The sequence below is a fragment of the Camponotus vicinus genome, unplaced genomic scaffold (genome assembly GCF_025532165.1).
Source record: "Camponotus vicinus isolate PSW18456_S1 unplaced genomic scaffold, iyCamVici1.0 SCAF_11, whole genome shotgun sequence".
NCBI lineage: Eukaryota > Metazoa > Arthropoda > Insecta > Hymenoptera > Formicidae > Camponotus > Camponotus vicinus.
In genome coordinates, this window is record NW_028141947.1 from 18,418,957 (window position 1) to 18,431,673 (window position 12,717).

At 38.8% G+C, this 12,717-nt stretch overlaps 3 protein-coding genes across 19 annotated transcripts in view; 1 reads left to right on the plus strand and 2 right to left on the minus strand.

Annotated features, from left to right (window-relative positions):
* Nucleotides 1–7,814, minus strand: part of Nfi (Nuclear factor I) — a 30,994-nt gene extending 23,180 nt beyond the window's left edge. For 3 of the 12 annotated variants that reach the window (XM_083081858.1, XM_083081847.1, XM_083081846.1), the window contains exons 1-2: nucleotides 6,521–7,814; nucleotides 2,130–2,285 (exon numbers count right to left, since the gene is read on the minus strand). In XM_083081858.1, coding sequence (XP_082937984.1) covers nucleotides 2,130–2,285; nucleotides 6,521–6,601 — 237 coding nt within the window. In that variant the 5' untranslated portion in view covers nucleotides 6,602–7,814. Of the gene's footprint in view, nucleotides 1–2,129; nucleotides 2,286–3,684; nucleotides 4,357–4,880; nucleotides 5,734–6,520 lie in introns of those variants that run through there. The other 9 variants (XM_083081850.1, XM_083081857.1, XM_083081856.1 and 6 more) reach the window with 9 other exon arrangements.
* The window catches only part of LOC145961544 (dnaJ homolog subfamily B member 6), a 72,855-nt gene that overhangs the window by 53,507 nt on the left and 6,631 nt on the right, over nucleotides 1–12,717 (plus strand). The window contains exon 1 of one of the 5 annotated variants that reach the window (XM_083081871.1): nucleotides 12,529–12,714. The exons of 2 other annotated variants lie outside the window; for them this stretch is intronic. The gene's annotated coding sequence lies outside the window, so the exon portion shown is untranslated. Of the gene's footprint in view, nucleotides 1–12,528; nucleotides 12,715–12,717 lie in introns of those variants that run through there. 2 more of the 5 variants (XM_083081865.1, XM_083081872.1) reach the window with 2 other exon arrangements.
* Arpc4 (Actin-related protein 2/3 complex, subunit 4) lies at nucleotides 9,514–11,774 on the minus strand. Of its 2 annotated transcripts, none has more exons than XM_083081877.1 (4): nucleotides 11,371–11,774; nucleotides 10,762–11,088; nucleotides 10,486–10,656; nucleotides 9,514–10,396 (listed from the first exon to the last, which is right to left on the minus strand). In XM_083081877.1, exons 2-4 carry the CDS (start codon nucleotides 11,032–11,034, stop codon nucleotides 10,391–10,393), a joined length of 450 nt encoding a protein of 149 aa, XP_082938003.1. In that variant the 5' UTR covers nucleotides 11,035–11,088; nucleotides 11,371–11,774; the 3' UTR covers nucleotides 9,514–10,390. The 2 variants fall into 2 exon arrangements, with proteins under 2 accessions (XP_082938003.1, XP_082938002.1); XM_083081876.1 differs by having other exon boundaries at nucleotides 11,348–11,773.

The following is a 12,717-nucleotide window of genomic DNA, read 5'->3' on the forward strand; positions in this document are numbered from 1 at the left end:
ATCGAAAGCTGAGAAAGATGACCAACGTGTGAAAATTACGCGAGAAAATGATAGGCGAATAATTTGAGCGGGTAATGTCGATTGTTATCCTCTTTAGACGAACGAGAGGGATTACAATGTAGAGAACGTATTGAGACAAATGTGCAATTACGCTATATATGTAGTTTGACTAACGAGCCGGAAAAGGTGACAATGCGAGCGACGAACGGAAGGGAGTAGCGCCGCTAGTTTGCATAAATTTAGGAAATACAGGGTAGAAAATCGATATCTGCATAGAGATTATAGATGGTGGTTGGTAGGCGCCGCGTAGCCGCAGCCTCCGTCGCGACGGCGTATGCGCTACATGTCTACGTCCTCCCCAACACCATTTTCGACCGCCCTAAACCGGCCATCCCTCCCACTCATCCCCATTGCCGAAAAGTTGGTGTGCACTCGTGTAGCGGATACTTCTCGTGGGTGTTGGTGCTGCACCCCTTTCGCCCTCTCTTTCTCTCCCTCCCTCCCACCCTCTCTCTCTCTCTCTGTCTCTCTCTCTCTCTCTCTCGATCTACCACGACCCTTCCAAACCCTCCGTCGAGCTGCACATACTCTTCTCGCGTACGTATATGCTCTTCCTTCCTCTTACGAGCGACGCGACGCGACGCGACGCGCCGCACCCCTTCTCTCGCTCTGGTTTATCCCCGTCTATCCATCCATTGCTCGCGTTCTCTTTCTTTTTCTCCAATTTTCCATCTCTCGTCCTCTCGTACCGTGCTCGCTCGTCTCGGTCTCTCGCAGTGCCCTACACCCGAATTGAAGTAGTCGATATCGTACTGCGGTCTGTCTCGAAATTAAGAGAAAACGACAGACTTGCGTCGCGCGTAGTCTACCTCGTATATGTATATATATGTACATCTCTCTTGTTATTTTCCATTCGTATCCCTTTATTCCTTTCTCTTGTAACGTATATTAATGTGCCGCGTTGCAACTTGAAAAGCACACGTTACGAAGATTGACGCCTCGCACCCTTTCCTCATCCACATCTTTCTCATCCATTCGAGAATGTGAATTTGACTCGAGAGGAGACTCCTTTGCGACTCGTATTCTTGCGTCGTTCGAGACTCAACACAAACAGAAAGAGAGAGAGAGAGAGAGAGAGAAAGAGGCATTCAAAACATACTTATATATTCCTTACGTTATATTACATTCTATTCCGGCGAGCAATTGTGCGCGCTCCTATCCAAATCAAACTATCCTTTCAGTCTGCAAAGTAAACTACGTTGAAACAACACCTATCATATCTTTAGTTAACCGTCTCTAGAAAGAGAGAGAGAGAGAGAGAGAGAGTTTTGAAAGGAAAGAAGAAACCAACACATCTTAATTTCTCAATGTGCGAAACACGTTACCTTACACCAAACACTGCATCGTGCCAGTACTCGCATACACACACACTTTAGCATGGCCAACGACCTTTCATTCATGTCTGTTCGCAAGGCCGGTAGATTGATTACGAGACAAACATAATTTGAAATTTCTCCCAATAGTTTTCCAGTCCAGAAGCGCAGTTTCCGCCGAAATTCGCCGTCAAATGTAAAATGACCGTTTTGTCCGTTTCACTTGTAATTTTAGCGCAACGTGAATTTGCGCGAGACGTTCTCATTGTTTAGATGCATGGAACAAAACTGAAAGGAAAATATGAAAATATGAAAATGGAGGAAGAAGAGACGTCTATGCGCCACTAGTTAATGCCAGCCGCTCTTCCGCTAAATACCGCAACATCGCGAAATTAAAATATTGATCGAACCCTGTCGCAAGAGGGAGGATGGGAATGACGGTGGAGAAGCAACGGGCCGATAACATTACCAACGATAGCACATCCGACTGCGCTATCATCGAATGAGGCACGGTAGATTCCGATAGAAGAGAAACTTGGTCGGATACCTTACGTATTCGTATTATCCTTATTGCTATAGTCTAAAATTTTTATAACGCTTCAATTCACAGCGCGCACACAATCCTCATCATTTAAGTTAATTGTTTACAAACTGAGAATCCATTTATTCGTGCAATTTAATTTTTATACACCGAGAGATAAAGACGCAATAATAAATAATTCTACAGACAATCTAATTTCTCTCAGAGTTCCTCACCTGGAGTTCCTCCTTACACTGACGTTCCTCTTCCAAGCTCATCCGCTTTTCGTGTTTCTTATAGTATCGTCTCTTGGCAGCTTGTAGGTTGAACCATGTGTACGAGAAAGACTTCACGAATGGTAGAAGAGCCTCGATAAATGGATGGAACTCATCCTGCAATCATACCATTTTTTTATTTACATTTTCTCATTTCATCAAGTTTCACGCGCGCAGTTAGAGAAGTTGTTTCTTTTTCGAGTACACATGCAACTGTCAACTATTTTTAAAAAATCCAGAATTTTGTAAAAGAATATCTAAAAAATCCACATAATATAGTAAATGACATAAACGACATTCTAAGTTAATTCAATATCACTTTTAATAGATTGAAATTTTCGTCATCAAACTAACAAGCAAATTTTTATTATTTTACTTATGTATGCAAAAATGAAAACTAAAATAAACCAAACTAATTATTTAAGAGCTATTGTGTGCGAGAAAGACTTTACGAATGGTAAAAGAGTCTCGATAAATGGATGGAACTCATCCTGCAATCATACCATTTTTTTATTTACATTTTCTCATCTCATCAAGTTTCACGCGCGCAGTTGGAAAACTTGTTTTTTTTTTCGAGTACACATGCAACTGTCAACTATTTTTAAAAAATCCAGAATTTTGTAAAAGACTATGTAAAAAATTCACGCAATATAGTAAATGACATAAACGACACTCTAAACTAATTCAATATCACTTTTAATAGATTGAAATTTTCGTCATCAAATTAACAAGCAAATTTTTATTATTTTACTTATGTGCAAAATGCAAACTAAAGTAAACCAAACTAATTATTTAAGAGCTATTGTATCAATAAATTTCCTTCTGGCTGTTTGGTAAAATAACGTAACTATAGTAGTTAAAAATATTCTTAATAAAAGATTACATTTATCATGCATTTGGTCAATTTTAGAGAATAATTTGATTTATATAATACTCATTTTAATCTCGTTAAAAATAGAGGTATAAAATCACAAAAGAAATGGAAAATGAGCGAAAGAAAATAAAAGTAATTGCACAATGATGGCACAAAATTCTATAAAATAATGGCAAAAATTGAGATAATGCTGTACCAGCACAATTATATCTCTATTAATTACAAGTAACTATAAATGTATCAGTGATATCGAATGATTTTTGATGGATCACATGCATTTTGCGATATAAAGGGTAATTCTTTTATTATTATAATATGTGCGCTATTTTCTTCATTCGTTTCCGGTTGGTTACGTTTTTCTTTTTATTCATCTTTTTATTTTAGAGATAAAACTTGTATAATCTCGCGATACTCAATTTGAATCTATATATTGAATTATAAATGTATCGAAATATTGGATATGAGTATTGGATATTTGGCGGATACGGCGATATCGGTTAAAAGGCAAGATTGAATTCAACATTGTTTTTCGCTCCCCTCTTTCGCCCCTCTACCTTTTAATCTCTATCCGTAATAAATACAAGAATTCTCTCGTCGCGCACATCTCGCAACGAATAAACTGCTAAAAAAACATAAACGAACCATCGAGTATTCGCAAACACTGCAGCTGCTGTAGCACACTACCGTCGTCCGTTCGTCCCTCCTGTCAGCGTCCAGCTGTCAGAAACAGCGATCCTCGCGGTAACGATTACGAAGAGCTCGATACTCCTCCACCTCACAGTCGCGAATCGCTCGCGGCCTCATCTGTACCGATCTCGTTCCCGAGAAGAAGCCAATCTGCTTCTTCTCACGTGCTTTTCCAATTATTCGAGATATTTGTCTATTTATTCTCACTTTTGACAGAGTCTCACTAGCCGTCGAGAAGCCGCTGCCAGGAATCTTGCTCGCGACACTGTCCCCGTAAACGCGTCCATGTATTTCCGTGATTTATTAACCGTCCGCGCGACTTTTATCGACGCTACCACGTGGACTTGTTTTCGTGTTTATCAAGTAATCATCCTCTTTGAGGCGGTATCCCTAGCTTTAGGAACGAGACGACGTTTCTTTTTTTTTAAGAGAAATTTTTCCTCGTGGATCTTCCATCAATCTTTCTCATCTACGAGACGTTTTCCGACGATAGATTGCGCCGCACAATTTAAATTTGAGCTATCGAAAGCGCCAGCAGCCTCGCCGGGGTATATATTTGCGCGCGACGAAAGAGGAAAAAGAATAGAAGGAGAAGTACGTCTACGTGTTTTCGCCCCTTTCTCTCCGCTACGTTTTGTATACGTTTTGTTATTAAACGAAAGACCGAAGAAACGAACGAGAAAACGTACGGATGAAACAATGAGAGAAAACGAGCACACCTGGGAAGATGAGACCGTCGTTTACGGACGTTTTACGGACACGCCTTTGTACGTTGGACGCGCGCGTCCATCTGTGTAGGTAACGCTGTTATTTTCGGAGCCAACGAAAATCAGGAACGTTAAACACTCTCGTCATCGCGGCAAGGATAAAGACACGTTGGAGAAGAACGCGCGACAAACCTTGGGATATGTTTGGGAGAGGTACAAGCGCGCGAAAGCTATAAAAGAAACGACTCCAGCGCGTCATCTTGTCTCCGCGCATCTCGTTTTCTTTCCTTTTTCTTTCTTTCTTTTCTGTTTTTTTTTTTTTTTAATTACAAGTTACTCTCTACGCGATAGAGAAAATCCATGCGAAAAATCGACGAGCAGCCAAGCAGGAAGAAGCGCAAAGTGAATCACTCCCGGAAAACGATGGTCACACGGAAAACGTACCATTGTCAGGTACGAGCGATTCGCGAACTCAAATTAGAGAGTCCGTCACCTCCTCCTTCTTCTCTTCCGCCACCACCGTCTCCTTCTCCTCCTTCTCCTCCTCCTCCTTCTCCTCTTCCTCTTCTATACTTACTCGCGCAATATTGCGTGGCGCGAACTTATTCGAAGAGGTCCACGAGTCGCGATCGAATCAAACATTTCGACACCGGTGAACGCTGTATAATTTTTACCGCCCGTTAAAATTCTCTCGGGGAGGATTGACAAATTTTCCACCTATTATATATATTAACGAATAAACAGTAAAAAGATCACGAGAATCACTTGTAATAACAAGCACTAGTATACATATATATACCAGTACCTCTTTAGGATAAATGACGCATTATACGAGGACTGATTTGACACGCGCGACAAAGACTGTATCGAGTTTGACGTGGACGATGCAACGGCAAGCGCGATTAAGCAAAATGAAACGTAAAAATGAACGCTTTGTCCCGCCACGCAAGATCAGCGGCGCAAACTATGGCGAAACATTTGGCTGTATAAGAAAGACACACGATGTACTCTTTGGAGAAGTTTGCCACATCGCCATTTCGTTAAACTTGCGGCGAAGCGTGGCCGGATAGCGTCTCGAAGGCACGATAGCAGCCAATACTGTATTTCCCTCAAACACTCTCGTCTAGTTTGGCTACTTAACGGCGTGTTAAGTTCAAGATTCTACTCCGGATTTGAGTCCCGATTGGGTTGACTCGTTGGCCAAGATTGCAACCGCGCGATCTAGTCGAGTCGTCCGTCGTCTCGATAGCGGAACAGCGGATAACAACGTCGGTCGTCGCGACGACACTGAGACGCCGGTCGTCGAGACGCGCGTATCGAGACGCGGACGGCACCGCGCGGCGGCCAGGTACGGCACCCTAAACAGTTATTAATAGCTCCTGTCCTAGCTTACTAGATTTGCCCTCGAACCGACGCGATGCGACGCGACGCGACGCGAAGCGACGCAACGCCAGGCACTATCTCCATCCCCTTTGTGCATTGACCCTCTCTTATCGCTCTTTTTCCCTTTCGAATGCAAAATTTGCAATATCATTCTCCTTCTTCTCGATTCTCCGATGTTTGAACAATTTAGAGTAGGAAACGGTCAAAGTGCGACTCGGTCGCGCGCTATCCAAGACACAGACACGAAATATTTCTGGAAAAAACGGAGTAAAAAAATAATAGCCAAAGGGGAAGGAAGCGGTTTGTCAAAAAGAAAGAAAAATCAAGGCATCAAAGATGACGCGACGAGGAAGAGAAACGTTTGAGACAAAAGTTGCGGCCGAAAATTAATTTTACATCGCGATGCCTTATATATTATAGCGCGTCTCGAGATAAGACAGATTGGCCACGCGTAAATAGCACCGAAGCGCGCGCAACGTTCGAATTGACCGCCACAACAAATGCCACGAGTCTCTCTTTCCTCGACGCATTTTTCATCATCTATTACAATAAAAAAAGAAGAAGAAGAAGAAGACAAAGAAATATTTATACCTTCGCGATAACAGAGCAAAGTTGCAAAATCATCTCCACGCAAGCAAGGACGAAAAGGTAAACATGGAGAACTAGGTGAAAAAGATGATTGAAAATGTAACGATAAACACCTGTCCGACGGAAGGAGCTTGCAGGTAAGTCGAGACATCCGGTTCCACCATGCAGCTTCTCAGAGTGTCTGGGATGAACATGAGTAGTCTGGACGTAGTCTGAGAGCCAGGCTGGAGCCGGCTGGTCACGACCCCGACGACGTCGCCGCTGTCCGACGCCGCTTGATACCGCTCGACGCCGCTCGACGCCGCGCTCGTCGTCCAGCGAGACACGACTTTGCGCGCTTTAATGCCCAGGTCCGACGACGATTATTATTATTATTACGTAGAGAAGAGCGGGCTCTCAATTTGGACGTCGATCGCAGCGTCTGCTCGCAAGGGATCGCGTCCCGAGGACCGCACCACTCGCCGTGACCGGGGAAAGGCCGTCGATCGCGAAGATATCGTTCGACAACCGTTTCCGCGACTTTCCGAGGATAAGACACGTGGTTCGAGGGTATTCTTCGAGTTGGCGAACTTGCGGGGCGAGTCCGAGCGCCGCGGTGTCGCAGTGACGGCGATTTTTCAAGCCCCGAAGAGATCTCTTCCGGTCTTCTTCGCTCTTGCCCTCGTCCTTGGCGCTACTCGCACCTCTGGCGAACGATTCCGCGCTCTCGATTAACGTTCTCGCGGGACTGTCTCGGATGCTCCCGACACCGGTCTCGCCGGCGTTGCTGCGGATAGTAGTGTTACGGTAGCTGTCGACGCTGCTAAACTCTTGTCGTTTGTCGGGTGGTGACGAGACGCCGCACCCAAGCACACGCATCCTATCTAGCCGCAGTTGAGAATTTCTTTTCGATTTCCGATCTCCTCGGTGCCGATCTTGCTCTCGTGCCGCACGCAGAGTGTCGCGATTCTCCCCCACAAACTGTCACACTGTCGCCCCTTCTCTGTCCCCTTGTTGTACCTCTCTCTCTCTCTCCCTCCCGCTTTTTCTCAAACCGACTTTCACCCCTTCCTCTATTCTCGATATCGCTTCTTTTCCTGTCGTTACAAGTGTCGCGAGTCTTTAAATTTGGCCCTTTTCCCTCATGTATATTCCTCGCTCTCTCTTTCTTTGATTTTACCGTTTCGATTCCTCCTGCCTTTCCGTTCTCTCCCCCGTCCCATCTGTATCTTTATCAGCGATTTGTCCTCTCTCTTTCTCTCTTCCTGTCACAGTCTCTCTCTCTTTTTGCCGCGCAATTTTCAGATTGTCTTTGTTGTCACATCGACGTTGTCAAATCACGGCGACGATAATGACCAAGAGAGCTCTTGCGCTCTCGGTTCCTTCTAGTTTCCCTGCGCTCGATCGGAAGACGCCAGGCTTCGAACTACGTCGACTCCAAATCACGAAAGCTGCGTCGGCGTCGGCGTCGGTGTCGGCGTCGGCGTCGGCGTCAGCGTCGGCGTAAAAAGTGGACAGCGTCGCGCAAGCTCGATATCCGAGTGCAGTTTTCCGCCGCGAGAGATGGAAACACAACTCGAAATAAGGAGAGAAGAAAATTAAATTAGTTGGAACAATAAGTAACAAATTTTTAAATAATGTAGCGAGTTGCGCGAAAACAAAATGCAAAATAGACAATGCAATCGATATTGAAATGTCTAGTCGATCAAAATAAATATCGAGAGAAATGTATGAACGTAATTTTTAACCTTGGTATTTGCAAAAAATATCCCCGAAAGAAATCAAAAGATTAAGGCAGAATAACAATTGCATTAAAAGAAAGAAAACAGGAAATATTAATAAAAATATGGCCAAGAAATAAAATTAAAATTACCTTTCATATTAATGAATTGTTTAATGAAATAATTTATCTTCATATCGTTATCCATTTGATAAAATAGTCCATAATGCAACTCTCAAAAATCTTTTGTCAATTTTCATCATCGTCGTGTTACTTGGAAAGTACAGCTTTTGTAGACTTGTCAATAAAAAAAGCTAAATGTCTAACAAGATCTGAATACACTGAAAGATTAATGTTACTGATATTACGACATAGTTATTCAATCGATTATAACAAATAATTGTTCCTCTGCAATTGATAACGAAACTTAAAAACATTTAGTAACATGGCAGCTTTACATGGGAAACTTGTACATATTATAATATCATAAAGATCACAAAATTTCAGATAAAGAAAGAGATAAAATATTGAATATATAAATTTCTATAGACATTCTATAATGATTTTTAAAAAATAACTTACATGGTCTTGTAGTTGAAAAACTTGCCAATTATCGCTGACGTTTGGCGATCGATTGATCATAAACATAAAATGGAATATCTTTTCACACAGCAAGTTATTATTATGAACGTATACCACACAATTTACAGAAGCGTTGGTCAAGTTGCAGCACAAAGGTGCATTCGTTATCCATTAAAAGATTCATCTTTTGATATCGTATCGAAACAGATAATGTCCACTATGCGAATTTGTCACAATGAATAAAATAATGCTCAATTTCACCATCTCCGGTTAACTTAATCGGCCGATTAAATTTAAGAATTGCCAACTGCAAAACTTAAAATCTAATCAGACATCTATGCTCAAGAATATGTCAGTTGAAGTCTTGTGGTTGGCAATACTGATGACAAATTTAAATCGGCCGATTAAATTAACCAGAGATGGTGAAACTGGGCCTAAAAGATTATAATTAAACTATTATACTATTAGTATCAAAAATTTTGATTCGACTTTTTAACGTATACATTATATACATTATACATACACATACATTATATTCATTATTGTTATTTTTCCTAATAAACTTTTGTTTTTAAATTACAATTTCATAACATATTTTACCTATTATATGGTAAAAAATTGTTAAAATTAAAGATTGTAATTTCATAAAACATGGAAATATTCTTAGTCTTTTTATGTGAAACTCTACATACATAATATTAAATACATAAAATAATCTAAATACACAGTAACACTTTATATAATGGAAATAAAAATAAAAATTCTCAGTCTTTTTCCCAACGTTTTGAAAACAGAAAGAGAGATAGAGAGAGAGAAAGAAATTCATTATATATAAATTCTTTATCATTTATTAATTACATACAAAGATTTTTCAAATTTGTAAACTTTGAGATGATAAATTTTTTAAATTACATTTTGCAATGCAATTCGAATGCTGCTTCAGCTAGAAATGAACATTACAAGATCATAAAAAATTTACAAATAGTAAAAAGTATACAAATTCGAATGTTATAAAAAAATATATATAATTATATACTTAACAAAATCTACCTAGGATAAATTGAATCGATAAAGCAATTTCCATAATAGTAAAAATTTGTCCAAGCATTTCTGATAATTATAAATGCGATACAATATATTTGTTTTAAAATTATATTTAATTAGAAACAAGTGTGCACGCGTGCGTTAATTGCAATTTTTAAAAACTTTCGACTTCTTAGCAAACATTAGGAAAGATAAATTATTCTATATCAAATAGTCCAATCTAGAAAAACACTAAATTCAAACTTGTGAATTTGCTTAAAACTAATTAAATTCTTATTGAATTAGCCAAATTTTATTAAATAAATGCTTAAAAATCATTCATCATATATTTAAATAATATGCTTAAAAATCATTTATCAAATATTTAAATAATAATACTCAAACTTTTAATATTGCTCCAATTGCTATATAACAAATTGAATTTGAAGCAAGTGTATAATATTACGTTTATATATTTATAACGTTTTATTTAACATGGAATCCAAGTGGCAATATGGAGGATATATTTCGTTGGATATTTATAAAAATGTCTTTCCTAATTTTGTCAGAGTTATTGTTCAAAGTTGTACAATGGACAATAGCAATGCACAATACATCCGTTGTGTGTGGTTCGATTCTTTGAATTATTCACATATTGCTAATAGTTGACATAAATGGATTAAAACTGAAAAAATTGAAAATTTAATGTTAGATAGAAAATGTTACGGTTACAAAATGTTACAAACTTGATAAAAATGATAACTGGATGCTTACCCTTTTTAAGAATTCCTCTGCACATATGCGTGCTCTGGCATTAACTGATAACTTCATTTCGCTAATTTCTCGATCAATTTCCTCCATAAAATGAATAACAAAATCTACTATCTTATGTTTGTACATTTGCTCCACATGAATATTAGTGATTAAGAAGCTAATATCAAAGCCCTAAAATAAATTATGCTCAATTATAGAAAATATATTTGATTATATATATAAGTAATTAATATATAAATTTTATAAAAAATTTAAAATTTATTTTTAATTACTCACCTCTATTGGTTTTCTTCTGAGTATCATGAAATGTTCAGCTCTCATTGTCATGAATCTTGTAAAATTATGACAAAGGATCTTTTCTAGATCGTCGGCTTGTTTCACGGCGATACTTATTCTCATACTGTTTATACTGGACTCGATCAAAATCTTCTCCTTATCATTTCTACTTATCAAGATGGGTGTTAAAAGCAGTTCTTTGCTCGCTCTTACTTCCACTTCAGGTTTGTTGTGCTTTTCCACAATTTGAGATGAAAAGTTCTCCAAACACATGGCAGCGGTAAGCGTACGCCTAACTGCTGTCAGATAGGGTTTTAGCGTTCCCGACTACAAAACAAACAACAAAGCAAACAGTATGAGAAAAATCTTTAATATTATTCATTCTCACAATTAATTGTTACAAAAGTGATCTTTTTACTCTTTTTAGATAACTGTAACTAGAAAAAATGCAATATATTTCAGAAGCAAAATTAAAAGTACAAACAAATCGTTGTCAAAACCTATTCTAGTACATGTACAATAAGTTAAGAATGATTTTAATAAGCTGGTCGATTAAAGATACGATTCTTTGAATAAAATAACTTACCATATTTGCAAAAAATAACTCACAAAGTTCGAAATAGCATCCGTATTGATTAATCTATTGGTTTATTTTTAAAAGCCTGTCAGGTTTGTCACTGCTTATGTCGGCAAAGATAAACGGTAGAAAACATGAAACATTACACCGGTCAGTACATTTTCTATTCTTCCAGCCTATAAACTCTGACTTATTCAACCAGCCTGATTCACTCTAGTTGAGGTCGTGTGGCTCGACTTTTCCTGATTCAATAAAGCCTGATAAAGCCGGTGTTTTTATCAGCTTAATTCTTCTACTTTCAGCATCAGTGATTTAGGGCGTGTATCACTAAACTCCAAGCTGTTCCAAGAATGCTTTTTCGTATCAAGTGGTATCGAGTTGAACAGATTGAGGGCGTATTGGGGCGTATTCGTTTGCATTTCATCCCCATTGGAGGCTCACAAGTGTGCCCAATTTTGTATTCTATGCCTAAACATTCACTAGATTTTCACTCCATTTTCCCTAGGCACTTTTGAGGGAGCATCATATATTTACTAGACATTATTGACCAATCACAGCCATTCTTCTGAAGAATATATGGTTACATTCTTCAAAAGAATGGCTGTGATTGGTTAATGACGTTTGGTAAATTATCCTGGAGCGATTAAACCCGACCATTTGAAAACGCCATATATATATTCGTGCATTATGACTAAAGCTGCGTTTAAGAATTTATTCAGGTAAAAATTTGCATAATACATATACAAAAAAACAATCAATTATTTGATTTAATTTCTTTATGTATAGGCATTAAGTCCGTATCAAGTTATTGCATTGAAAAATGAGATTGAAGATAAAAATCGAAACTTGATCAATCGGAATAAAGAAATTTCATTTCCGTTATTTTGATTAGTCAATCTTTAATGACTAGTCCAAGCTTAAGTCTTCGATATTAACGCATATTCTGTGATACGGACTTTACACATCTTTACAAAAATTTGTTTCAATAGAATCCTAATAATAACTGCACATATTTGACATATGTTTAAATATTCACGTATTCACAAAGGAAAAAAATAATTTTTTACTCTTTTGAATCATAATAAATATAGAGGGGAAAGGAGAGCATTTGAAAAACGCGCAACTTCAGACGTCAAGGCGCACGAATATAGTTACCAAATGCTAGAAACCTCTAGAAAAATCACGACATTGGTCACACGTTGAATAATCGAACTTTGTTTGAGGCAACTTCACACCGCTATCGCGTATCTCCACTTTTGTCCGCGAACGTGTGCTTTCTTTCCGATCAGAAGGAAGAAAACCGTTTACTTTTACCAACCATTAAAATCGATTAAAACGATTGACGATTGACGTGTGACAAACAGGAGCCATTTTCGGTG